Source organism: Fringilla coelebs (assembly GCF_963513975.1).
Source record: "Fringilla coelebs genome assembly, chromosome: 13".
NCBI lineage: Eukaryota > Metazoa > Chordata > Aves > Passeriformes > Fringillidae > Fringilla > Fringilla coelebs.
Genome location: NC_140039.1, coordinates 17,226,650 through 17,253,727, shown reverse-complemented (window position 1 = coordinate 17,253,727; position 27,078 = coordinate 17,226,650). Strand labels below are relative to the sequence as shown.

General features: G+C 41.5%; 1 protein-coding gene across 1 annotated transcript in view; it reads right to left on the bottom strand.

The window, feature by feature from the left end:
• Positions 1 to 26,246, bottom strand: part of TAFA1 (TAFA chemokine like family member 1) — a gene marked incomplete at its 5' end in the record, with an annotated part of 199,624 nt that extends 173,378 nt beyond the window's left edge. Inside the window, one exon of the mRNA XM_084214433.1 lies at positions 26,129 to 26,246. Within this exon, the coding sequence (XP_084070559.1) occupies positions 26,129 to 26,246 (118 nt within the window). The remainder of the gene's footprint in view (positions 1 to 26,128) is intronic.
• Positions 26,247 to 27,078: the final 832 nt, after the last annotated feature.

Genomic DNA, 27,078 nt, shown 5'->3' with positions numbered 1-27,078 from the left:
AGCTGCTTCCAGATGCTTTGGATGGCAGAGGACAGAAAGGAAAAAAGGTGTGTGTTTTCCCCAGTAAATCAGCATGTGAGGAAAAAGGAACAGCAATCAATAACAGAGCCCAAAATAAAGTGTCTGAACTACCACGAGTTTTCTCAGTATTTCAAATTATGCCAAGTAATTAATGCTGAAAACAGCCTCTGGTGGGCTCTTCTCATTTCAGAAAAGGAATGGAGAAGCAAAAAGGTAAAGCAAGTGAGAATTCAATGCTAGAGAGAGCCCAAATTCAGGTAGCAAGGCTTCTGTTCTCAACAAGAAAAGACTGTTCTGTGATGCATTTACAGCTAACTTAACAATGAAAAAAGAGATTTTTTTTTCTTGCTCCATTTAAATGTTCTGCTGGTCTGTGGACATGGAGATATTTACTACAAAGCACAAGTTGGAGTGCAGAAAACAAAACAACCAGTTTTGGGATTGCCAGCTCCTGCAGACAGACCCCCAATGATAAAACCACAGCTTGTTCCTTCACCATGGCCAGGGAATTGAGCTGTGCCCTGTCTCACAAAAATAACCAAAGCCAAAACTTCACCCCTTTAAATTCCTGCTCCCACTCCATTTTCCCCCTGAAGCTGTTCTTGGGGAAACTGAAAATGCAAATGCAGCCCTGAAGCAGAAATCCAAGCAGCAGAAGGAGTCCAAGCTCCATCCCAGCGCTGCCTGCCAGGCACTGACAGCAGGACAGATCCCTTATCTGCAGCAGGAAATGAACAGTGCCCCCAATAACTTGAGGGGTCTCTTGCAGTAGATGACAGTGACAATTTAGCAGTTTGTTGTGGCAAGTCTTGCAGCATTTAATTGCATTTAGGCAGACAAATTGGAGGAGTTCCTCACCACACCGAGCAGCATTTCTTACGGACACTGTTAACAACTCCCTGTTTATTTGCAAATAGGTTTTGCTTCAAGCAGCTGGATGAAAGTGAAACCTTTTCTGAGGCAGTCAGGGCAGTGGGTTTATCTGCAGATCTAATGGAATTAGGATATAACAATGCAGAGAGACAAAACATTGCTGTTTATTGTGGAAAGAAATAAAATCATTCCAAGGTATTTGACTCTCAAACCTTTGGAAAAAAAAAGAAATAAAATCATTCCAAGGTATTTGACTCTCAAACCTTTGGAAAAAAAAATCAAATCTGAGCAAACAATACAGACCAGAGCCTGTCCAATCCAAAAGAACCATATAAACCAAGAATTAATTACTCACAATTCCTTTCAGTCAGTAGGCCAGGTTACAGTCACCCTTTAGGTGTTTGAAGAAACAAGAGTGAGAGCACTCTGCATTTAGGGGATTCAGGACCATGGGAAACATAAAATTGCTCTTGCTGCAAAATAGCTGGGAGCCTGACTGACATTTCTGCCATCCCCAGACCCGTGGGTGATGTGCAATATCTTCTGCATCTCAGACTTTTGACCTTCTGTCACAGATCAAAGACATTCAGGATATTTTCTTTGGAACTCGGGCCACTGGCAGTTAACCCAGCAGCTCCATGTTCACCAATAAACCACACCCTCAAGTGCCACATCCACACATTTTTTGGACTCTTCCAGGGATAGTGACCCCAGCACTTCCCTGGGCAGCCCATTCCAGTGCTTGACAGCCCTTACAGTGAGGAAAGTTTTGCTAAAATCCAATCTAGATCTCCCCTGGTACAACTTGAGGCCATTTTCTCTGGTCCTGTCACTTGTTACTCGGGAGAAGAGACCCAGCCCCACCTGGCTACAACCTCCCTTTAGGAGCTGTAGAAGGTCCCCTGAGCCCCCTTTTCTCCAGGCTAAACACCCCCAACCACTCCTCTTATGATTTGTGCTTTAGTCCCCTCATCAGCTTCCTTACTCTCCTATAGAAACAGTCTTTTATTGTTTCCTGTGAAGTTCATGGAAAGAAAAAAAAATGCACATCTGGGTTTTGGAAGCACTGAAATGTCACCTACAGTTGAAGTGACTGACATGAAATTTTGTGTTATTGCTTTACTCCTCCAGCTGTACAGTAGAGGGCAAATGCCATGATGGCACCTGCATAAGGCAGACACACAAAATGTGTCACAGTGAATCAAAAGCCTTAAAGGAAACCTTTTTTCAGGGTCAAATGTGTTTGAGTATCTCTAATGTAGAACAGAAGAATGTAAACAGGCATGAACTGTTATATTTCTGAAGGGTTTTTTCATTCACTTCTCTTTGCATTGTGGGCATCAATCCCAGAACATAAAAAATAACTAGAACAAAGGAAAAATAGCCCAACAAAAAAAGGGAGCTTCAAAGGGATGATATGCTTCACACTCAGCTGCAAAATACATCACTGTTGGCAGATCAATATTGCCAATTTCCATTTGCACTCCCATTCCAGACAAAGGGAACTCTTCTAAAAGATGCCCTTAACAAGAAAGTCAAAGATACAACTCTGCAACATTCAGTTCACTGTAATATTAAGACAAAAAATGAGTGATACCCAGTGCTCACTAAGGCCTGTTCTGATGACACACAAGGATCCTCAGCACTCCTCCACTCATCCAATAGTTGGGATGACATGGACATCATGCCACCATTCAGGTACAAACCTAGTCTGTCCCATTTGTCCAAAATCCCCCATATTGTCCCCCAAAATCCCCCCCAGACACTCCAGCCTGATCAATCACATGTGCAGAAGTTTGGGCATGTTGAGTCTTGAGATAGATATTCATAACCTCAGAAATGAAAATATAGACCCAAATATCTTTACTGTTGGCTGAATTAAAAAGCTTATGGGTGATTTATAATTAGATAAGTATTCAGGATTTTATGAAACAATAGCCATAAAGCTCAAACCTGACACACAGACCTCACACCTTGGAGATGAGCTGACTGACAATCTCTGAAGCAGAGTTTTCAGCTTGGTGCCTCTGCTCTGCACCTGGAAGTTGTGCCAAGCAGCCATGTGCAACAAAACCGAGTCAGGAGCTCTTTCCAGGAAAAGCACACACAACTCGAGGGCAAAATCAAATCCAAAATGTTGGAGTTCAGCTGCTGCTCAAGCAATACCAGCCCCTTGTCCCTGCACACCCTGCCTGCTGTGTCCCCCTCCTTCTCAGAAGCTCATAAGGAAATACCAGATGTCAAGCAGGATTTATTACAGACTCTCTATATGATTAAGTTCCTTCTCAGCTTCAGGCAAGGCAAAATTAATTTGACTTTAAAACAAAGCAAATGTTAGTCTAATATGTGCATGTTTTCTGCTCTTTCCTTAGAGAGCAGAGCCCGTGTTTCACAAGCAGCTGAGATTCCTTCTGAAACCAATAGGCATTGATTGATTAATCACTAAGGATTTATTGCTCAGTGAACAAATGATGACACATTATCTAAAAGAAATGGAGCAAGTGGTGCCTGTGGAGATATATCTGATGGCCAAACAACAGAGATGGGACTTCCATACCTGTAAAAAGGGTACCTATTATTTTAGCAATATTATTTACATGGGGACTCACTTAGAAGAAAATCTGTTTTAATTTGATTATTTTTAGTTTTTGGAGTTTTGTAAGTGTAACCAAACTTACTATTTCAGCCCAAGTTCAAAGCTGTATTCAAATTTTCAGTAAGCAGTGCCCAGAAATAGAAATGCTTGGAAAGACACAGCAAAAATGGCCAGTTCTTAATCACTGTGAACTCAAGGAATTAGCTCATTGGATTTTTGTGCTGCATTGATCATGTAACCCTAATTACAACCTTGATTTAGAACTTCAGTTTCTTGGTTATATGAGTTAGCAGCTAATTATTATTTAAGTGTTAATTATCCTAAGCCTATACACATTTACTAAAGTCATCAGGCTCTCTTCCTGTAGATCTAAAGAAACCATTTTGTCCTGAAGTGTTAGCTCTCTATTTTAGCTGTACTTTGCCATCCATTTAAGATGGAAAATTGGAGCTCAGACCCTCAGATCCTTCAGAGGCCACACACTCTGCCCCTGTCTGAAGCTCACTGTGGTCCAGTGAGGAATGGCAGAGCAGCCCAAACTCCCCCTAGCCCTCATCAGCCCAGGTGATCATGGCAGGACATGGGTTCATCTATCTGTAACACAACTTGAGAAAAAACTGAAACACCTCTCCTCATCATTATTACAATAATTTTTCTAATAACAAATAATTTTAATGACAGAATTATATAATGGTCTCAACTGTAACAGAACACTTTTCAGCTATAAAACTATAAGGCAACAAAACGTTTTCTGCAGCATTAATGGGCTTTCTTGGACAACTTATGTTTCAATGAAATATTAATTCTTGATCATTTGTCATGTGTTAATTAGGAGACTAAGCTGTAGGAAGTCTCGATTACCATGCAAATGTTAATTAGGTCATAATTTATGTTAAGCATTTCTAAGTATAGGAGCACCAGAATCACATATAGCAGCAGATGAACTTAAGGAAAAAAAATTGCATTTGCAAGAGTTATTTTTCGACTTAAATATGAGAGTTACTATGCTTTAATAAACACCAAAGAACCTGTCTTTATTTAATTGCCCAAAGCCTTCTCTACCCTTTCTACCCAGAGTCACACCTGCCTCTGGCCAGGTATGATGAGAACCTGGGAGCAGATGGTGAGGTCGCTTTGCAATGTGACAAGTGCCACAGAAGTCCCAGAAAAAATAATGGTTTCAATCTATATTGGAGCCAAACCCCACAGCCCTGCAAAAGCAGAAACTCTGGTTCATCAGGGGCTGCTGGAGCTCTCCCCTCTACAGTCAACAACAGCAGCAACACTCCTGGAGTCACCTCTTGTTTTACAAGTGATTCACTGTGGCACTTTCTCGGTGAGAGGGAGAAGGAAGCTGAGAAATCCAGGGGAATCCTCCTCAGCCTTTGTTCCACTGCTCCCTTCAGAAATGGGGACACAGGGAAGAAAGAATACAGGATGTGGCTTTTCAAATCTGAGAGGAAAGAGCATCCTCCAAGCTCCAGCTCCTCCTCAGACGGTTTTCACTTTTACTTTTTTTTTTTTTTTTTTTTTTTTTTTTTGCTGTGCACAGGCCCAGCTCCTGCAGCAGGATTTTATTTTCTGAAGAAGCAGGACCTGCCTCTGTCTAGAGCACATAGGCAGCATTCAGGCTCACTGGTCCTTGCTGGCCCATCACCTGAAAACACCCCAGTGCTGCAGCCAGTTTGAGGCAACACAAAAATCAACTCTGCTCTGGCATTTTCTGTGAACAACCACTGAAATAAACAGCTGCAATGACACACTGTAGTGGGATGAAGATAAATTTATTTTGCTGTTTCCACACTCCCACAATTTTTACACCTCCCCACACAAATCTGCCCAAGCTGCTTCCACTTTGTTGGTATTATCAAAGGAAGAAAAATAGCACTAGGCTCTGGAGGGAATACCAGCATCAACTCCCCCTGCTTCACTTTGAAGGCCAACATTAACTGTTATTTTCATTTGTTGAACTGCATTTCAATTGATTTTTTTTTTGAGTTGTTTTTGTGGTTTGATTTTTTTTTCTTTTTAAAGGGGAAAATCATTAAATGATACAAGAGTTAACAAAACAGATGCAATTCCACTTGAAGTCATATGTCAGCTCTACCTTCTCCAAGCTATTTCTAAAGTAAACAATGTCAGGTTAGGGAAAAAAAAAAAGAGACAGTTCAGCCATAACATTGACACTTTGGGAGCTAGAAACATAATAGCTTTGAAAAAAATAGTACAGAGGAATATATTTAAGTTTTGCTCTTTTTTAGTATGATGTAAGATACTCACCCTAAAAAAGACAAAGTGGGAAAAAGAGAGAGAGCAGCAGAAGTAGCAAGGGGAATCAAGGGCACTTATCCAATTGAAACACTAAATTTCCAGCAGGGACAAATAAAGGGGAGGCACAAACATGAGTAGATGACATGGAAAGACCAAGCACTTATTTACCATTCTTCAAAAGGCAAAACTGATGAAAAGCATTAAAGACATCACACGTCAAATTGATTTAGATGAGCAACTTTTGGGTTGGTGCAATTGCCACATGGCATAATTAGTGGCATTTTACACCAGTAAAGATTGATTTAGATGAGCAACTTTTGGGTTGGTGCAATTGCCACATGGCACCATTAGTGGCATTTTACACCAGTAAAGATATGGACTTCAATGCACAGCAATGACTTGGTTCCAGGTCAATACACAAGCTCGAGCTGTGTTAACAAGAGGTGCAGGAAACTGGAGGGGAAGCAGCACCCTGTATCAGAGGAAATAACTCATGGTGTGTCCTCTGAATCCAGCACCATGTCCCAGATCCATGGCAGCAGCAGGGTCTGAAGCCCAGGAGCTGCTGGCTCTGCACCTGCCCTAAGTCACTTGGGCTGTGAGCAGGGAGAAAGGACATCCTATGAACATTACAGATAAACCAGCAGCTGAGCTGCTCAGTGGGGACAGAAAACTCCTGGCCCTGCCAGGACACCCCAGCAATCCCACCCTGTGCAAACCCTCCTGGAGCCCTGGCAGCCTTGGGGCTGTGCCCATTCCCTGGGCAGTGCCAGCACCCTCTGGGGTAGAACCTTTCCCTGACCCCAACCCCAACTGCCCTGCACAGCTCCAGCTGCTCCCTGGGTCCTGTCCCTGCTCAGAGAGCAGAATTCAGTGCCTGACCCTCCACTTTTCCCTTGTGAGGAAGTTGTGGACAGCTTTGAGGTGTCCCATCAATGTCCTCTTCCCCAGGCTGAAAAAGCCCCATGACCTCAGCTGCTGCTCTGAACTGATGGCATAATGTGTGCTATTCACTAGAGCAATTGAAACCCTTCAGCTCAGAGGAAAATCCCTATTTCACATTTATTTCCCTAAAAACAGAGCACAGTTAATAATTATTATTTCAGTGGAGATGAGCACAGCACAGAGGGCACTCTGTTTGGAATCACCCTGTACACAGTGACAGTGTTGATCTCAAAGCCCCTCAGGCTAAAATAGCTTTATTTCACACTGCCTATACATTTTTCAGGGCAGAGATGCAATCAATACACACAAAGGAGCCCAAGGAACCCGAGAGGAACAAGAATAGTTTTTGTGGAATTGATGTTGCCATGCATCCATTAGCCCCACTCAGTAATTAGGAAATTAAAAGTGTCTCATTGCTCCCCTCTACTGAAGGTCACCCTTGAGGCCCTAAAGTTGGGTTTAGATGCTAATTAAGAGTTTGCTGACTGCTGCCAGGGCATGGGCTACAAACGCCAGCAGAAATCCTGTTCTGAGTCCCTGAATTATTATAAACAAATTCATGTTCTTCTCCACAGGGGATATTTTCAGAAGTACCTAAGCCTCAAGTTTATCACCACAGTTTGTAGGGCAATAGCCTGGCTGTGCACATGTATTTCACTTTAATAACATCTTCCTTCTTTCAGAGAGTAAAATTTGGCTCAGATTAATAAAGCAGGGCACTCCATATTATGCACACCCACAGGCATAAGTGAGTCAATCAATAGCAAATTTTAGTTACACCTTCTAACAATTTTTGCTGATAATTTAGTTCATTAACAAAATCTGAGAAACATAGCATGAACACAAATGTGTGCAATTAAGATAACGCTTAAAATACTGAATTTTGGTCTTATGAGCCCCTAGGATGATATAACAGCTTAAAAATAGGCTATTCTGGACACCTGAGTGCAGAAAGCAGATTTGCAATCGACACATGTGATACTGAAGCAACACAAAGTATGCCAGGGCAGCAGGGTACCAAATCAAAACTGAGTGTGTCCTGATGCACCTCTGCTGCCTCTGGAGCTGGTGCAGGCTCCAACCAGGACAGCTCTGTGTTCTTTGCACTGTGTGGACATGCCAGAATCATTTTATGACAGGGGGATATTCAGGGTGAAATGAATCAGAGACCCTGAGGCAAATTTGAAACTAAACGCCTGAAAACTCATGGCTAAAATCCACAGAGAGCACAAATCTGCACTTGGGTACCTAAACCACTGTGTCCCAGGAGATGTCTCTGGAGATCAGATAAAAAATTATTCCTAAACTCAGGTGAGTTTATCCTAAGTACAGGCTTTTGAAGATAGACTTTTAGATCTTTCTTTCTGCAGTAATAGGTAAATTATTACAGAATATCAGAGCAATTGCTATACCTGATGCCAAAGGGGTTTGGTGCTTGGAAAGGGTACAGAAAGTGCTGTGGGAATGAGCAAAATGAAAACCTGCAAGGCACACAGGAAAGCAAGTGCAACATAATAAACAGGAAAGAAATCTGCTGGGAACAGACAAAAAATACCATTAAAAAAATCAAACCAAGAAGTTTACAACCGATACAATGGAAAAGGGAATACCAGGACAGAGGGAAGAGACAAGGTACAAGGCTAAGGATCAGACATGAGCACAGTGTAACAAAACTTACAACAGGTGGAAATAATCAGAGCATGACACAAGAACCTTAATAAGGATTCTGGCTGCACATATAAACTTCAGCAGCTGCATCTGAGGTGGCTGATGCAGCATGATCCTGACACAGCCAGGATGACACAGGCTGAAGATGATACTCAAGTTACAGGCAGGGTGAAATTTACAGTGGACAACGCTGAAAACTAAGATTTGACACAATGATGAATCCTGCTACAGCTGTGACAAGAGAAGAACTTCTCTTGTTCTGACTGTAATGTATCCGACTAAAAAGCCAGATATCATGGACATCAGGGAGACAGGTGCACATTTTAGTGACGGCATAGCTAGGATTTGAATAGCTAAGATTTGAATAGCTAGATTACACTGATAAATTAAGATTATAACCTAAAAAATCATCCACACATATCTCCAGTTTATTAGTTGTCAAAGTCCCTAATCTCTTTGAGTCCCACCACATGCTGATTTGTGGAGAGTCTGGCACATTGCAAAGTGGTTCTGTAGCTTTGGCCTCTTTATTTGAGATCACTGCATCCTTCTTCACTTTTGACCACACAACACTTCTTTGCCACCTGCACACCCAGCCACACACCACGCTCCCTCTCCTGAGGACAAAAGCTGCCATGACAAATTTTCTTCCTCAGTGCAAGAGATTCATTTTGCCCTGGTTAGGATGAAATCCTGATTAAGCATTCACTCCTCTCTCTGATGAGTCACTTGGCTCATCTGAAATCCCTTCCATGAGTCTTCAAATTTCATTTGGCAGAGGGTCTAAAGCTGCTTTTCAGTCTAACCCTGGAACAGTTATCTACTGCCCCGAGTCTTTTGGGCAATGCTGGTAAAGTGCCACTGAACCAACGTGCTCTAACTTGGTGCCTACATTGTGCTGATGGAGTAAAAGGAGGATGAAAGCTCAGCTTACATCCAACTCCTTGTTTTGGAAAGATTTTCTCCTATACAAGACAATCAACTTCTTCCATCCCCTTTTTCTTGGCAGTTTTGTGATTCTGAGTTACAATATTCGTACCAGCTCATCGTTCCACGAGCTTCTGAAAGCACTTCCTGCTTTCCTTGGGTCATATTTTCATCCTGATAATACAGGTTCTGAGACTCAAATAAAAAGAATAACCTACAAGAAACACTAACAATACTATCCTAAAAATGACAAAGAAAAATGCAGATGATGGTCCAACCCACTCAAAAAAAAATAATTCACTTGAAAAATTTCAACTAAAATTAATTATCTGAGTAAATATTTTTATTTGCATTTTCTCTAAGTATTTTTAAGTACATGTTTTTCCCCCTCAAACAGAAGCCTAACAAGGCAAGTCTGAACTGATTTAAGAAGATGTACTTTCATTAGCAGGTGATTTACTACAGCAGAATGTGTGTTAGATCCAGCAGTAAAGGCAAATTAATTGAACCAAAAATACTTTAGGAAGAAGCAATCTGAGTTATCAGGTGTTAGCAATCAAAAAAGATTAATACAGGGATATTCATGACCTCTACTTGTAAATAAACATCAAGAAGATTTTTCTCCCTTCAGAAAATGAATTCAAGAGCGCCTCGGAAACTGTAATTAGTATTAATTTAGCTGATTGTACACTTAGATAAGATGTGCATAAAATGGCTTCAGACTTTAACAGAGACAGACAGCTACATACACCAATTAACAGATTTTTAAAAGACCTGGAGATAAGTAATTAATTAGAGGAACACTGGCAATAAAGGGATTCTGAGAAATTGGTGGCTCTGCAGCCAGGAGCCAAGGAGTCATTGGAAAGGGATTGTGGCAGGGCAGGAGGGGGAAGATCCTCTCTCTGCAGCCCTGGCCAGCTCCAAGAGCAGCAGGGACCAGCTCACCCTCCCTGAATGGAGCTCAGGCACTGAGATAATTGGGATTTTTCTCAGGGAATGTTTGTGTACCCTGGCAGCACACATTCTGTACAGCTGAAACCTTCCGAGGAGGAGCCACTTGGGATTTTGATGGGAAGGAGCTGCTGAGGAGCAAGGCAGGTTTTGGTCAAAGGCACAGACAGCAGAGCCCCTTGTCAGGGCACTGCCCTGGCCCAAGAGCAGCAAAAAAACCCCTCTTAATTCAGGCCAGGACAAAACTGTGAATTCCCCATGCCCAGCTTCACTGCACCACCTCCACTCCCCAACCTCGAGGCCCTTCAACAATAGGTGGATCTTTATTTTGTTCCATTCTGCAACAAAACCCCTGAAAGCTGCCTTTCATCTTGCTTTGAAGTAGATATTTTTAATGAACTGTTTACCAGCCAAGTCTAATTGTGCAGCATAACTAGTGCAACTTGAAACAGCACTCAGAACCGCTCTAGAGATGGGAAATGACTACAAGCCAAAAGTTGCAAGGGGGAGAAAATGAAAAACTTCTTTTTAAAAAGGCTCCTGATGTCAGCGAATCTGTCATTCCTCCTACTTTACAAAGTGTATCTTTGTTCATGATGAAATCTCTCTGCATTTACCAGCCCAAAACAGCTTTGCTTTCTATTCAAACAGCCAAAGACCTGTCTGGGCTGCAGCTACCAACCAGTGTCATAATGACACAAAAATGAAATGTAACAGTTGTAACAAAACCAAATCTAAGGAATGGCAGGGTTTTAATATTTCAATAAGGTTAAAGCACGAGTGTTAAATTATTTAGGTGCAGGAATAAGATATAAGCACTAGAGCAATATCACATCCATACTCATATATCTTTACACATGTAGAGGTGATATCTACGTGATAAATTGCTGGAGTGTGAGGTAAATTAATTTACTATGCACTTTGATCACAATACCCTCTCCTGGCCTACTAATCCATTTCCCAGCAGACTTGCTCTAACATCCCAAACCACAGAACACTTTCACTGCTGCCATTAAGAACAATGTTTCATAGTCTACCCCTCTTTTTCTCCTCACAGGTGGGGAAGTTTCCCTCCTTGAAAAAATAGGAAATATAAATTATGGGAAAGTATACGGATGAAATCTTTATATCCTCCACTATTTCATATTGTGTACCTAAATAAGGAGAAAATATCTTCATATACTGACAGCTGGGCAAGATGCTGTGATGCTGGCATGATTCTGGTGGAAGGGGAAAAATTAATAAAATCCAGATATTTAAATCTTCAAGTAGAATGATTTAATATTGCCAATAAAGAAATAATGTATATCTATAAGCAGAAAAGCACTAAAAGTTTAACCTAATCTACAGATGTGCTCACAATTTGATATTTTAGGGCTACAGACTATTACATGATAAAAATGATAATTAATACTTGCACTGCCAGGAGTGTGATGGAAGCAAAATGAAAAAGAAAAATAAAGAAAGTCTGGTACTTCCTTAAATCCCCAGTCACAGCTAGCAGAGGCAAGGAGTCCCTGGAGCATCCTTTCCCTGCCAGGCTCTGAGCATCCCACACAGGTGCGGTGTGACCAGGCTGGAGGCTCCTAAGGAGAGCAGATTTACCCCTCTGCCCACCAGGCTGGCACACAGCTCTAAATCCAAATTATGTTCTATCACAAAGCTGAAAAAAACCAAACTCAGGTGTTATTTACTGGAGGATGACCAGATAGACTGATTTCATGGATTTGTAGCTTCTGGATCTTGCCACACATACAGAAGGGTGTAATGCCTGAAACCCCCATGGAAGATTTCCATGTGGAAGTGGGGAATGCAAAGCAAGAATTGAGCTGGATTACAGTAAAGCTGTGGATGCAATGCTGGGGTATGGACATCCAAGCACCACCTTCCCCCAGTTTGCCATGGCTTTGATTACAGCCTGAGTTGCACTTAGCCAAACATGAAATATTGACAAATTATAATATGATGATGATAATATGAGATGATACTTTGCCCCCTTCCTCTATCCTCCTCAAGAAGTAATGAAGGGAAATACATAAAATGAAAGCAGCCATAAATAAGGAGTCTTTGCAGCAGAACAGAATTAAGCCTCCTTTTCTCAGAGCATCTTTCCCAAGCTTCCCATTTACAGAAGGAGGATTTAAAAACAAAGGAGGGTGTCTAAAACACTGAGGATTTTTGTAATTATAATAAATAAGAAGAGAGGTAGGCAGAGTGTTATATAATCCAGCATAAAACTTCCCAATTTTATATTAAAAAAATAAATAAATTAACACCCTTGCCTCAAGGTTTACTGTCCTGAAAATGTTTAGCAGCTTTTTTTATAGAATAGCATCATTATCTTGTGCAGATATAATACACAGGATGCTTCTCCAAATTATATCACAAAGTACTTGTGCATTCACAGTATCCAGTAACTGCCTCCATAATTTATGGGCACCATCCTATGCAAATCATTGGAAAGAAAATGACAGATCTCAGGGCTGTTTGTTGTTTAATCTCACTTTGTCAAGTTTCAAAAAAGAACGATGTGAAAATACAAGGAAAGTCATCCATAATGGCAAAAAAAGATTCTTGGACGTTCTTCGTTGTTTTCTAAGAAACATAAATAATCAGCTCTTTGTCAGCTATTTTCTATTCCACATGAAGGGCCATCAAAATCCAAAGTGTTTCACACCCTGTTCTATTTCTGCTGGCAGAAAATTGGGGCTCTAAGATTTGACAGCAAGAGATCATCCAATGAGATGTGAAACAGCACGAAAAGGTATCAAAAACTGGGACTTCAACAGGCGTCACAAGGCTTTGGAAAGAGGTAAAAAAAATTAAAAACCCAAATTAAAATAAAAAACCCAAACCCTTGGTGTGGTGGGGTGACCCTGTCCAGATGCCAGCTGCCCACCAAAGCTCTTCCATCCCTGCTCTTCTCAGCTGGACTGGGGTAACAAAATAAAAGGCAGGCCAGGGGGAGGCCACTCCCTGTTACTGTCAGAGGCAAAAGAGACTTCACTCGGGGAAATCACTTTAACCTATTACCAAACAAGAGCAGAATGATGAGAAATAAAAAGAAGTCTCAAAAACACCTCCTCTCCCATGCCTCCCCTCTTCCCAGTCCCAGATTCCCTCCCTCCTTCCCAAACCCCCATGTTATTGCTGATGCCTCCCTCTCTGATGGGCTTGACCTTGGCCAGCAGAGCCATCCTGGAGCCTCTGGCATTGCCTCTGTCAGACAAGGATCTCACTGCTCCACTCCTGGGCCCCCCTCCTGCCACCAAACCTGGCCAAACCCAGGACATCACAGCTCAACCTCTCTCAATTTTACTCAAATTTGGAACCTGCTGAAAGTGCTATGTTCCTACCAGAAGTGTGTGAGGTTCTGGGTTTTTTCCACAAGTCTACATTTCACTAAATGTCTCCTGGCACATAACTCATTTACTGCCAGTCTACTTTAAAACAGATATGTCCACACAGGAATACCACCACAATGCCCTGCACCCTCCCTGCAGTAAGAGAGGCACCATTGGGGAGAGTTTTCCCAACTGCTGGATTCAGTGATTGCTGTTAGATCACACAGAGCTCCTCTGCTTTCTCCAGAAGAGAACAGTGGTGCTGTGCAAGGCAGATCTGAGTTTCCATAAAAATGGCAAAAGCAGATATTATTACTGAGATAAACAAACATATTTTCAATACTAAAACTTTGTTTAAAAAACCCTCCTAAACCAAAACCCTAAAGCATCTCTCAAAGTAATATTTCAGTCCAAGTTTCTTCAAGGACAGCAGAATAACTGCTGCAGATGTGTGTTGAAGGAGGAGCACTGGTGTCTGACATGGATAACTGTCACACTGACAAGTGAAATGTGCTCATTAAATTAGCAGAGGTCTTCAGATGACTGAAGTCAGCATAACAGAACAGCAGTGCAGGCAAACAGGGGTTTGTCAAAGCTTTGCCTTCCCTCCCTCTGGGCTCCTGCTTCTTCCTGAATGGATCAGCAGAGATTCCAGGCAGGGCTGGGGCAGCCTTGGCCTCCCCCAAAACTCAGAGAGAAGCTACAGGTCAAGCCTTGAGTTCAAACACAGCAGAACAGCAGAAAGTCTTTGTATTTCACACTGCTCTGAGTTAGGAGAGCAGGGATTCAACTTTCTCCCAAAATGAACTTAGGAACGAGCTGCTCCTGTGATATGCGCTCTTTGTTAGTTAAAATCTCCTTTTCACATATATTAAGTTAATGAACAGCAACTGCCCCCCCAGCTCAGAGCAGAGCCACATATTCAGCTCCAGTGGCAGAGATTTCAGGTCTGCCTCGTCCATCTCCTCCCTTCCTGGCAGGGTTAGGGGCTGTCTCAAAGGCCACCAAGCTTCCACAGAACACTGCCTTACCCATGGAGACTGACAGCAACAGACTGGGGGCCTTCTGCTGTCTCATAAAAAGTGAGACAAAAATCCTGATATCTCTTCTCTGGTCTCTTATTTATTGATTCAAGATGTAAAATTGAAGAGCTATTGGAAGGCACTCTTCCTTCCAGTCATATCTTAACACCACAGCTCTGCTTTAGGGAGAATAATGAAGAGTCAGCTCCTAAAGCAAAACACAAGTTCTGATTAGAGATACTCTGAATTGGATCTATTTAAGGCAAGAAGCAGTACCATCCCTAGTGAGTGAGGCCATTTCCTCACTCTTCTTTCAGTGTCTAGAAATTTGTCAAATTGTTTCAGGTTTCATTTTCTTTTTCTTCTTTTCCACTTAGTCAGAAAAACAAATCGAGTGGTTCTAAACTAATTGCAAAATGTAAATACTGCACCAAACCAACACTTGATATCTTGCTTTGGCTGTCATATAAAAAAAAATTCAATTATTTACACTGCTTTAGTCACACAACAAAAGCAACACTGCTTTTCAAAATGTAGACTGTTACCCTCTATTCCCTCAAACGAAAAAAATAAACAATTGTCACAACAAAAAAATTACTCCAATTACTCAAGCACATGAAAGCTTATCATCACCACAAGAGATTCAATGAGCAATTTTTACATTAATTCTCAGTAGAGAGGGAATCAAGTCTTAAGTTTGATACTCAAGGCCTAATGAGAGCCTCCAGACACTTTCTGCAAGCCAGACTGGGGGCAGCAGCTGGTGATCAGTCACCTTTTTATTGTGTGAGAGGAGAAGCATCCCCTGGAAAAGGATCCCTGGCCAGGACCCCCCAGCCCAAAGAGGTGACTCCAATCTGAAGTGTGACACACAATTCATTCTATGACAGCAAAAAGAACAAAAAGTCCTGACATGAAACAAAAATACTGATAAATATCTACAGAACCTTGGAGCTTTTGTGTTGCCAAAACAGAGATAAATCACTGGGATGAAATCAAATGGAATTTTGTTGTTCAAACACCACATCAAGGTGCATTAACTAAGAGGAGGAAGTTCAGAAAGCCTTTTCCAAAAGTGATAGCCTTAGGAGCTTACATAAAGGAAGATTTAGAGAAAACAGAGGAAATTGGTTTAGAGGAAGTGAGAGGGAAAATAAAGACTAAAAAAGGATAAAAACCTACAGAAAAGAGCTGGTAATCTGCCTACATTGTGGACCTTGCACTAGATAACAGCCTCTGTGTCTGGTGATCTCCCAGGGGTGGTTTTGGAGGGTTAGAAATGCAATGTGCCCTGGATGCTCATTGCCCACAGCTTGCTACCAGTAAGGGCATCTCAAAATCCCCCTTCCTCCATCTGTGTTGGAGCTCCTCCTCCCTCCATCCTTTGAGTAGGGAACTCCAGAGCTCACATTTACCTCTTGGGACTTAGAAGAGACCAACCAGGCTCATAATAGAACTGGAGTAACCATGACAAGCATGAAATAAATATCTAATAACCACTCAACTCCTTCAATTCAGCGTGCCATCAACAGCAGGAATCAGCATTAAACAATTATCCAATTCTGCCCTCAGGGAAAGAAGGAAATGCAAAATATTTCCAAAGAAGTCATTGAGGAGGACACATTCAACCTCAACAGAACTCCCTGTGTCCTGCCTGGCAGCTCTCCTGACTCCCAGTGTGCTGTTGGCAAATTGGGATACAAAGGTTGGAGGATCATTAATGGTTTTTCTCTACTTTTGCCCACCTGTGAGCCCCATCCTCCACCTGTGCTGGCTTTTAACACACAGAGGGAAGATCTTGATGTGTCCATATTCCTGGGAAAGCCAGGAGCTGCCACACACACTTCCCCACTTCACAGGCTTCACTGTGAATTTCCCCCATGTATTAAGATTTCAGTAGAGGACAAATGTCAAGGCAGGGCACAGAAGAGCTGCCCTGCTCTTAGGCATTGAATAATCTCATTTAGGGACAGCTATCAGTGTTGCTTTGGCCTTGTTAATTTTCTCTTCCTAGACACTCACAGCTTTTGTCTGCTGCTGTTATCAAGGCATTTGCATGCACTAATCCATGACAAATGGTTTCATTTGATGCACATCTGATTTCCTTGCCTGCCAACTAGAAAGAGATAATAGAAATACCAAGAGAAACTAAATTAGAACTAAAGGAGTCATCTATTTGTTGGAGAAACTCAAAACAAGGTTAGGATAAACACCACCCAGGCAGCTGAATTAATGGAGAAAGCACTCAGATGTCAGCTGAGGAAACACAGTTTCTAATTACCTGGAGGGGAAAAAAAAATTGCTGCATTTTAAAGCTTCACAAAAAGATACTGCTAAAGAAATAATGATACTACAGATGTAAGAACTGGCTTAGACACAGTCATTCTCTGTCAGATCCTGCCCCAGCACACTGAAAACAATCAGGAACTCAAAAACCTCTGTGAGCTCAACTCATCCCTTGAGTTCTCCTGTTTCACACAGCAATGACTTCTGGCTGGCTGACCACACCAATCTGAAAGCACTCCCCAAAAAGAGCAATTTCATGTGTGAATGAAATCACAGTAAATTGTGTTAGCTTAGCCATGAGAGCTTATGATTAAAGCAAGGTTTTCCCCCAGATTTCTGCTGTTTAATGAAACCTGTATCCTTGTGTTAAAAGGGGCAACTTCTGAAAACACCAGACCGACTTTAATTTCAGCGCTGCTCTAAACCAAAACAAGAGCTGCTAGCAGCCAGGAGGACACACAAGACCCTCCTCATGTTTACCCTGGTACTGAATTTGAGCTCTCTGTGGTCTTGATTCCTCTTGGGAAAGAGGCAGCCACTGGCAGATCTCAATTTCTGCTTCCAGACAGGATTTATGCCTTTATCATCATGATGGTTTGTTTTGGGTAGCTGCTGATACCTACACAGATAATTTTTTTTCCCCCAAAGAGGAATATCAAGGCAGAAATAAAGAGGGCACAAAGACATAGAATCACTTTTTAAAGTTTCCACTCAGGAAACTGATTCTTAAAAACAAAGCCCCCAAATATTAAGTCCTCAGAATTTCTCACTCAGTTCCAATTTTGGCTATAAAATATGAAATAGGCTGGTGTTCAAAGGTTTCTGAACTGTAAAATTAGCCAATTTTTAAAGACATGATAGAAAGCATAGGAATTACTATATCATAGAAATAAAATAATGTTTTTTTAATTAATGTAATTACAGGAAGTACCTATATCTAGTCATATTTCAGTATATTTTTCCATACCTTTTTAATGCTCAACACCTTTAGCCAGTCCAGAAATGAAGCTAAGGTCTTCTCTAAAATGTGTTTTTTTCAAAATGCAGTGTTCTGAGCATGACCTTAATGATAGTTTCAGCATTACTTGATCTCATTTCTGTCTGGTTTTTGGATTTATTTAAATTCAGAATGATTCAGAATGTGAACAATTACTTTTTAATACGTTTATAAAGGCAAATACATGAGCTACAGATACTTTTAAGCTCTGGAACACGTTCAGTCACCACTGTGTTATTGGGATTCCTGGGCAGCATGTAGGAAAGAGGTGCTAACCAATAGGTTCCCTCCACTTCTGCATGTTCTTGTAAGAAACAAACATATAAATCAATGAAACCAATTTTCCAAATAAAATGTCCTTGCTTGCTCTCAAGCACTTAATTAAACACCATTAACTCTAGTTTGTTTTGGCAACCAATTAATGTCGTGATCAAATATAAACAGACTCTGCAAGAAAAGATTATAATTAATAAATCCTGAACAACACAGTACAATTGTACTGAAGCCTGGCTTGCCAGCAATATTTAGCAGCAGTTTTGGTGAGCATTAATGAGGACAGTAAAAATAAAGTTTTAACAGGGGGTGCAGCTTAGATCCTGAGGTTTTGTCTGTACCCAGGCTGATCTGTAGAGTCTTTGGTTGCTGACATTATTTACACAGAAAAATCACAGTCCCAGGTTCCTCACTTTCCAACAAACTGGGATGTACATGCAGAGGAGTCTTTAATTCTCCACAGATATAACTCTCACTTGTACACTGTTTAATTGACAGCATATTTTATTTTGCTCCCTGTGTTTTGGTAGGTTCAAAATGAGGATTCTTGACTCAGATTTGTCAGCTACAGAAAACTAAATTAATCCAGCAGATCTTTGGGTCATGCACAAGGATAGATTAAAAACATTCTTTAATCTGAACCAAGAGCTCTCCTGATAATCAAGAGACAAGGGTCACTGTATAAGCTGGTTCTTTGTAGCCTATTAATTTAGTAACAGTTAAGGTACATGGTATACAAATAAAACTTAACTGTTGATGGTAGAAATATTTGTGCCCAATTCCAAAAATCTCCCAGCACAGGTGGCTGGGTGGGAGCTGCTCATGGAGAGCAGGTTATTCCCTGGGTTACCTGGAACTCAGACACACTGCACCTCGCTGATTCTCAAGGAATCCTTTTCACATCACCCAAAAACTAGTAAAATTTTATACTCCTGCCATCCTTTCAGTTCCCAAGCCAAGCTGTTTTCTCAAAATAAGGATTACAGTGGAACAGCAGGACAGAGTTATTGATTCTCATGATAGCAACAATGATCCTGCACGCTGCTGTCACTGAAGTGACCTTTCAAGAAGGGCAGGAGTGTTTTCTTTACCCACTATGAAGGGGCAAACTGGTCTTCCAAAAGAAATACAGAAGGCAAGAGAGAGATGTCAAAAAACAAACAATCTAAATAGAGTGTAGAAATATGAGTCACAGAAACATTGGGCTGTGTAACTTCATTCAGCTTAATTTACACCCCCGATTCCCCATTGTGCATCCCTGCCTGACTCTCATAAATTTAGACTCCAACTGTGCTGCAGTCCTCGTGGTCCCTTCCCAGGGCACGATGAACAGAAAGCTCCAGCATCACTCCCATGCAAAGGAGTAAGATCAGCTGGAGAAAACTCTTCTGTATAGGGCATCTGAAAGCAGCAAAAAATGCTGAGTTCCACCAGGGAAAAAAAAAAAAAAAATCTTGCTCACAGCACAGGTTGGTTTCAGAGGGTGGAAAGAAAAACATTCAGAAGGAAACACAAAGATTATAGACAGTACAGGGTAAAATAATATCAAACTTAAAGGGGAAAACACATCAATCTTGTGAAGCAATGCACTTGAATATTACTTTTTAAAATATAAATGAGCCTTGGACTAAAGCAGGCTAATCATTAAAGGCATGTTTCTGATGTTATCAGCAGAAACACTTCAGTGCAGAGCAATGTAGTTTGCCTCTGGGGTTTATATTTGTAGGTGCCAAATCTTCCTTGGGATTTTACCACCTCAGAATGAATTCCCACAGTCTTTAAAGCCATGACAGTGAACTACAAATAGTGGTGTGCACTGAAAGGTCCCTGCATGACTCACCGGGCCCCGAGGCTGCACTTGGAGAGGGAGGCTGAGCACAGGGCTGGGAGCAGGAGATGCTGCCAGGGCCAGCACAGCCAGAGGAGCTCTCTGGTCCCTGCCCAAGTGTCTGCCTGAGGGAGAGCTGAAGTGGCTGAAGTGGCACAGGATGGGGACAGGAGCATGGCCAGAGGGGACTGAGGGAGCACAGAGTGTCAGTGCAAAGCAGGCACACAGGAGGCATCCATCACCCCATCCATCACCCCACTGTCCCTGGCTTGCACAAGGTGTGCAGTGAGGGGCACCCACAGGAAAGGTGGCAGCCCACAGGGAAGGCAGCCAGGCTTGCAGCAGCTCCTGGGGAGCCCTCCTGTGCTGCTCAGGGCCCCAGGGCACACCCTGGCCATGCTACCCTCACAGCCCGTCAAGCTGACACTCCTGCTCCATCTCCCTGGATCAGCAGTAAGCAGGCATCACAGTCAGCAGTGTCACTCTCCTCCAGCTGCACCAAGCTGGGAGGATCCCAGTACAATTAAATTAGATAATAACTGAGAAAGCAAAAAGAGGTTTCTTTGCAAGGGCCTCTCCCACACAGGATGCTGGCAAAAGGTAAGTTCAAGATGGATTCAGTCAGGACTGACACAGCAGAAGAAGAGGGAAAAAAGTTGATTAACTACAAGTAAGGTACCATGTTCCCAACATTTATGAGGGGATTAAGTATTTAAGGGTTGAGCAAAAAGCAGAAATATGTAATGGTCACTAATGGTCACAATAGTCACAAAGCAAGCTATTCCAGCATAGGTACAAAGTGTTTTTAGAAAGTGCTATACGTGACAGAAAAGAAGAAAAAGACAGAGAAGATTGCTGAACTTCAGTACCAGAACAAGTTAGAGCAGCTACACAAACCTTCTGACAGACCTTATGACAGGCATAAAGGAGGATATGGCAAAAAATGAGGAAGGACACAGAAGCACCCTTCTCTCCCAGACCAAACACCACCACTAAATTTCCTCATGTGTCTTTGAGCATGTCAACTCCATTGCTTGAAGGGACTTTATATAGACTTTCTAGAAAGCTCACTTTGAGCCCTTCTGCCCCTGCCACCGACCAGCCAGGGAGGACAGCCTGAGCCCTGGCAACACCAACCTGTCCCTTCCCCTGTACTTCCACTGTGTCCCAGGCAACAGACCCCAAAAACTCCCATGGCCAACCCTATCTCCAAGCACACCCTGGGGCCATGCTGGTTCTGTTTCAGAGGTTTGATAAAAATCAAAAAAACCAAAATCACAGGGTGCAATACTTCTGATCAAGCCTGCTGCTGTAAACAAGCCCATCACATAAGCACAGCAGGCAGCTCATTGCCATCATGCTGCTAGAAACCCTGCCTCATGCTTAAGTGTTGATTTTGTCACATCAGTTCTCTTCCTAAACAAAGTACGTGTCCACATACATCCAAATGTATTTTGTGTGTGACCAGGAACACAGTAGGCACTCACAACCTGGATTTCTTCACTTAGCAGTTGGTAATTTCACATTTTCAAGAGCAGCCTGTCAAGGCCAGGTGTGTATAACAAAGGTGTCACAAGGGAGATCTTCCTAGTGAGTGACTGGGACAGCTCCTTGTGAGCAGGATTTTCTGACTCTGAACAAACCAGAGCACTGTGCTGCTTCCTGGAGCAAATGAAAACTGAGTTAGACCTCAGAACTTAAAAATGTGCTGATTTTAATTAACACAGCAAGAAACAATAGCTGTCACCTTTCATGGCCGTGGCTGGCTGTGTTCCTGCCTGGCAATTTCAACATTGTACACGGAAGGCAACAGTTTGCATTCACACCATGTGATTAATGAAACACAATTCTTGCTAATCACAGAACTTTTATATATTAACTGCCTAGTGCCACACTTGCTTCTGGCCCCAGCAAGAGCAAAAATCCTGCTGAACTCACCTTCCAAATCTCCATTGTTCTACAAAGTAGAGAGATTTTATTTATACTTTCCTGAGGAATCAGATTCAAAACCCTGCCTGTTTTGAACTGAATAGCCACATATATGGGGCATATGAAAATAGCAGATCTTTTGAGATGTGAAAATATGCAGTTTACCCCAGGGCTATAAAAAAAAAATTCAGTGGGAAGGCCAAGATGAGAACTAAGACATTTTTTGCTCACAGCCACAGACTACAGTTCCTGCAAAATGCTGTCTACTGAGAAACATGCTCACAGCATCCTTAGGTTGATGTTCCTTGTTAGTTGGTGCAGAATTGCTTTGAGACTAATTTTTCTGTCTCGTAATATGTAGTACAGAGAATCGCTTCTTGAGAAGATTTTTAATAGGCACATCATTAACTACTGTCCCAATAAAAGGTACTTCATGTTTAGCATCATAAAATTCCAGCCTTGATTCAGTCCATGATTTCTTCCTCTGAACAGGCCTATTTTTAATTAGCATATCTGCAAATGTCAGCAGTGCTACAGTGGATACTTTTTTCTGCTTGTGTCTGCCTTCCCTCTTTACACTGCACACAAGACTAACTTGATGTGTACCTAATTCATTTGCACAAACTTACAGGTGAATCCTACGTCCTTCCAAGTAACACATGGCTAGTGCTGTCACCTATTAGCTGAAAGATCCAATACTTTGTTATGGAACAAAGTCATAATTTTGCAAAGAATTGCATGATTGAAAGGGTGATGTCTGCCTTTTTTTTTTTTTTTTTTTTTAACTTGAATCCTGTACTTTGCTAATATCTTGTATCACCAAATCCCAGCATCTGCTTCCTGCTGCTGGGAGGATCAATCCTGTCAATCAGATGATCAATGAACTATCAAAGGCACTCAGAACTCTGCAAATCAACACGGCCACTCCAACCCCCCAGGCCAATTCCACAGCCCTGCAACTGTGTGTATCTTAGAGACCAAAACAACCAGCATGGAATTCTTTTCATTACCACTATTTCTTCTTAAATCACACAGAAATGACAAGCTTGCAAAGAAGATGGAGATTTGTTTCCACATAAAGTTATTTCCTGTGAATGCTTTCACACATCCTTTGCCTAACATGATTTTAATGAAAATGAAATATAGTCATAAAAAACCCTGCAGAAAGCCATGAGTATTGCCCAAGGGGAATTACACTGCAGTGGGGTGCTGCAGGTTTACTCCCAGGTCTCCTCTTCCTCACCTATGCAAGTAAAAAGGAACAGGCACCAATATTGAAGGGCACTAAAGAGCAGCACTCAAGCTTCTCACTGTGTTAATGAGACAAGAAAGAATTAATGAACAGGCACAAATAATACAGCATCATTCATCTTATAAGCAAGCAGGATTTACAATGGCCTTACTACCTGTGCCCACCTGCCAACATTTCACAGAAAATAAAGTCACAAATACTGTCATGTGGAGCAGTTTGTCACATTTGTTTCTAGGTTCATACCTTCTGCTAAGTCATCTAACTGAATAAAGAAGTACTGAATTATAAAAATGAAAAATTATACTGCACTGGAAAGAGGCTTTAAGCTTCTGTGATTGCACAGTGTGTTAAAATCTATTTCAGCCCATTCAGATGTTTGCTTAAGAAAGTTTCTGGGAGAAAAAAAAAAAAAATCAAGCTCAGAAATCTCTGATGATAAACTAACCTTTTAATATATTGCCCTTGATTTCCAGGGTTTCCAAACTGGATTAACTGCTGTGGTCCAGATGGATATATTCAGCGTGCTAATCCACTGTGTTCAGTTCAAGTTTATTATGCTAAATACACTCCAAGAGGATTTTATCTTTTACCTTCACCGTCCTGTGCTCAGTGAGACTCTTCTATTCCTCAAGAATGAGAAGCACAAGATGAGGTGGAACCTGCCTTTTTAATTATCTTGTACCAAAGTGGCCCCATGATGGAGATGAACTGCTCAAACTCTCTTATTTTAGAGCAGCTCATTATCTATGCATGATCACAAACTGAAAGAAAAGGTATGCTGAGCATGCTATTGATTGCAGCTCTATCTGCCATGATCCAATAAGTTGAAATTTCATATACCAAGTATTAAATTACTGAAATTATGCTGTGGCTTATCTGCATCCATTTTTTATTCACTTTTATTTGGTTGAACATTTTAATCTTACTTACACAGTTTCTAACTAAAAGTAAACTACGCATTCCTAATAATATAAATATGAAAAATAGGGTGTGCTCAGGGACTGCAGTTGAATACATTAAAATCACTCAGTTTGCTAGTTAACATATTTCCATCCCTTTTATGTACAACCTTTCACATTCAGTTGGCAGACTGCAAATTCATGGCCTTATAAAAAACACACTGTCTTGATTTTCTGTTGTGACAGCAGAAACCGTCCAAAATATCTAAGAGTTTCCCTAAAGGACACTCACAGGCTGGTACTTCCCAGGTGCAGCACAATCTGAATTTGAGGTGAACATCGTGTCAAATTCCACTCATCTGTCAATGTAGTGGATTATTTCTTGAGAGACTGAAATTGGCTGCCTGGGATCAGAACACCATCAATCTTATTCATGCAGGGTGCAGAGAAGCTGCCTGAGCCAGGCTCGCAGGAGGGAAAGCTTGGCTGCTTCTAAGTAGGTGATGAGGCAGCTGTAAAACCTTCACTCTATCTGTAGCACATCCCTGAGTGAAAGATTTTGTCATTTTTCACATTTCCCCAACATTTGGTATGCATTCAGTGTCTTGCTGTTCTTGCTTCATAAAAAAGGTGATTTTTCAAGCTTAGGCAAATGTTGCAGAGCTCTGGATCTGCCCAGCTCTCATTTTTTCTCATAATGTCACTTGTTTCAACTGATTCCATAAAGTGATATTACGTTTTCCTTCTACATCCCTGTGCAGCTGGGCTCTTTTTGCACCTTTCCTTCACTAGGCACACACTCAAATAACCAGCAGCATTTCTGATAATTGCACTATAATAAATCTTTGCAAGTCCCAAATGAGTCCCTCACCCCTCAAATTTCAAGCACCCCCAGATTTCCAGTGCCAGAGGGTAAAGGTAACACCCTTGGTTAATCTGATGCTCTAACACGGGCACTGAGACCTGGCCTAGCAAGGATTTTAGTCTATTCCTCTATAACATTTTTGTTTTATTAGAACAAACCAAGGCAATGTCAATGATTTCTGAGCAAGAAATGTACTTGGGAAAACTCCGAGTTTTAAAGTTGCCAAAGACCTGTGTTCAAGACCATCTGTCTTTGAAGGGATATCATTTGATCAACAAACATTAAAATATTAATTTTCACATTGTAAAATGACTCATCACTGTGACTTAACACTTTCCTTCTTCCATTTCTACAACTCTTAAAGCCCCTCCCACCTTTTCTTTGGATTCAGATTTGGTTAAGTGACATTCTTGACCCACCTAATTTTAACCAGATGAAAATACTGTGCTAGAAAAAATGCCACCACCTCAATTTTTAGCATAGCACATTCTTCAAAGTGCAATTAGCAGTTGAAGGAGTTTTGTGATCCATTTCTATTAATAAAAACACAATTGTGCTGTCCCTGCAGACCCAGCAATCCAAGTGATCTTGTGTTCACCACTGCTAATCTGTGGGATTGATGCTGCCTTTAGAGGCACTGCTCTCTACTCACAGTCCCAAATTCTCCTCCAGGACACACTTTTGCAGCCCCATCAATTTCAGAGGTAAACTTGAAAACCTCAGACTGAGTGTGCCTCCTTTAAACCAAGGCAAACACCCGACCTCCAGTCCTGGTGCCCATGGTTTAAAGAACAAACCTGAACCCAGTTTGGGTCAGATAAGCACAAAGTTCCACAAACCTGTGTTCTCACAGTGTCCAAGTTCTACAGAAATTCCAGAACTTCACCAAATGGGAAGGGGAGAGAGAAACAAGGACACAGAAACTGAACCATTACCCACAATGGGATTTTTGTGTTGGGCAACTGTTAGAAAATGACATTAAACATGACTATTCCCACACTAGATTGGCAAAGCACAACACACATGAGACTCACCAGAAAACAGATGCTGTGCAATACAAAGGCAAACAACTCATAAAACTTAAATGATAAAGAGAATTTTGATTAGTCAATCATTTATCAAGACAGACAGGAGCACAGGCAAAGAGCCTGCAAGCCCAGAGCTGAGCTCAGTCCTACCTGGTCTGTGCAGGTGATGCTGCTGGAAAGTGTGATGGAGGGACCCCTGACAGAGCAGCATTGCACAGGCACTTATCCACAAATACAGGACCCAGGACATTGCAGAGACCACTGCCATTCTCTAAACAAAATATTAGACACACATTATTATCCAGTGCCTGCCAGCACACACAATAGTCAGTTTCCATTACAACAGTGCTTTCAGTATTTTTCTTTTTCACTCCTTTTGCTAAATGTCTTTTGATTATTATTCCCCCCCCTGCAGGATGCAATTGTTGTACAACAAAGGTCATGCCCAAAAAGGACAGCTGAGGTAAAGAGACATCAACACAGCCTGGGTAACTTTAATAATTCAGTGGTAAAAATCAAACTGTAATAATCTGAGGACTAAAAAAACCCACAATATAAATAGAAGTGGGAAATATTCTCACACTGATCCATAGCTCAATTTACAAGGGAGTTAAAAATATAAACCAAATTTTAAAAAGTCACAACACCAGCTGGAAAAACCCAACATGATGTCCAGACAGTATCAAAGCTGCTTTAAATACATTGCAGAAAGACATAACACATCCTCAGCTATCCAAGACATATTGCCAAAATACTCCATCCCCAAAACTAAAAAGGCTATTACTGACCCAGAAGGTAACAGTACATTGTTTGGTTTTTTGCCTTTGCAAGCATTAATTATTAATCATGCTTTTGTCTACCAAACAAAGTAATTGTTTCTCAGAATTGTGTTCTAATCCCCAGGTGAAATCAGCTTCCTTTTGTTCGACCTGTGCGTGCACAAGGACTGGAGTGTGGCCAGACTGAATTTCACATGTGCTCTATAGAAGATTTGATGCTTCCACAAAGTAGATCGTGTCAAAATTTTAAAAATATTCCCTTTGCAAAGGGAAAAGGCAATTTCTTTGTCTGCTGGTGCACTTGGCCACCCAGTGCAGACA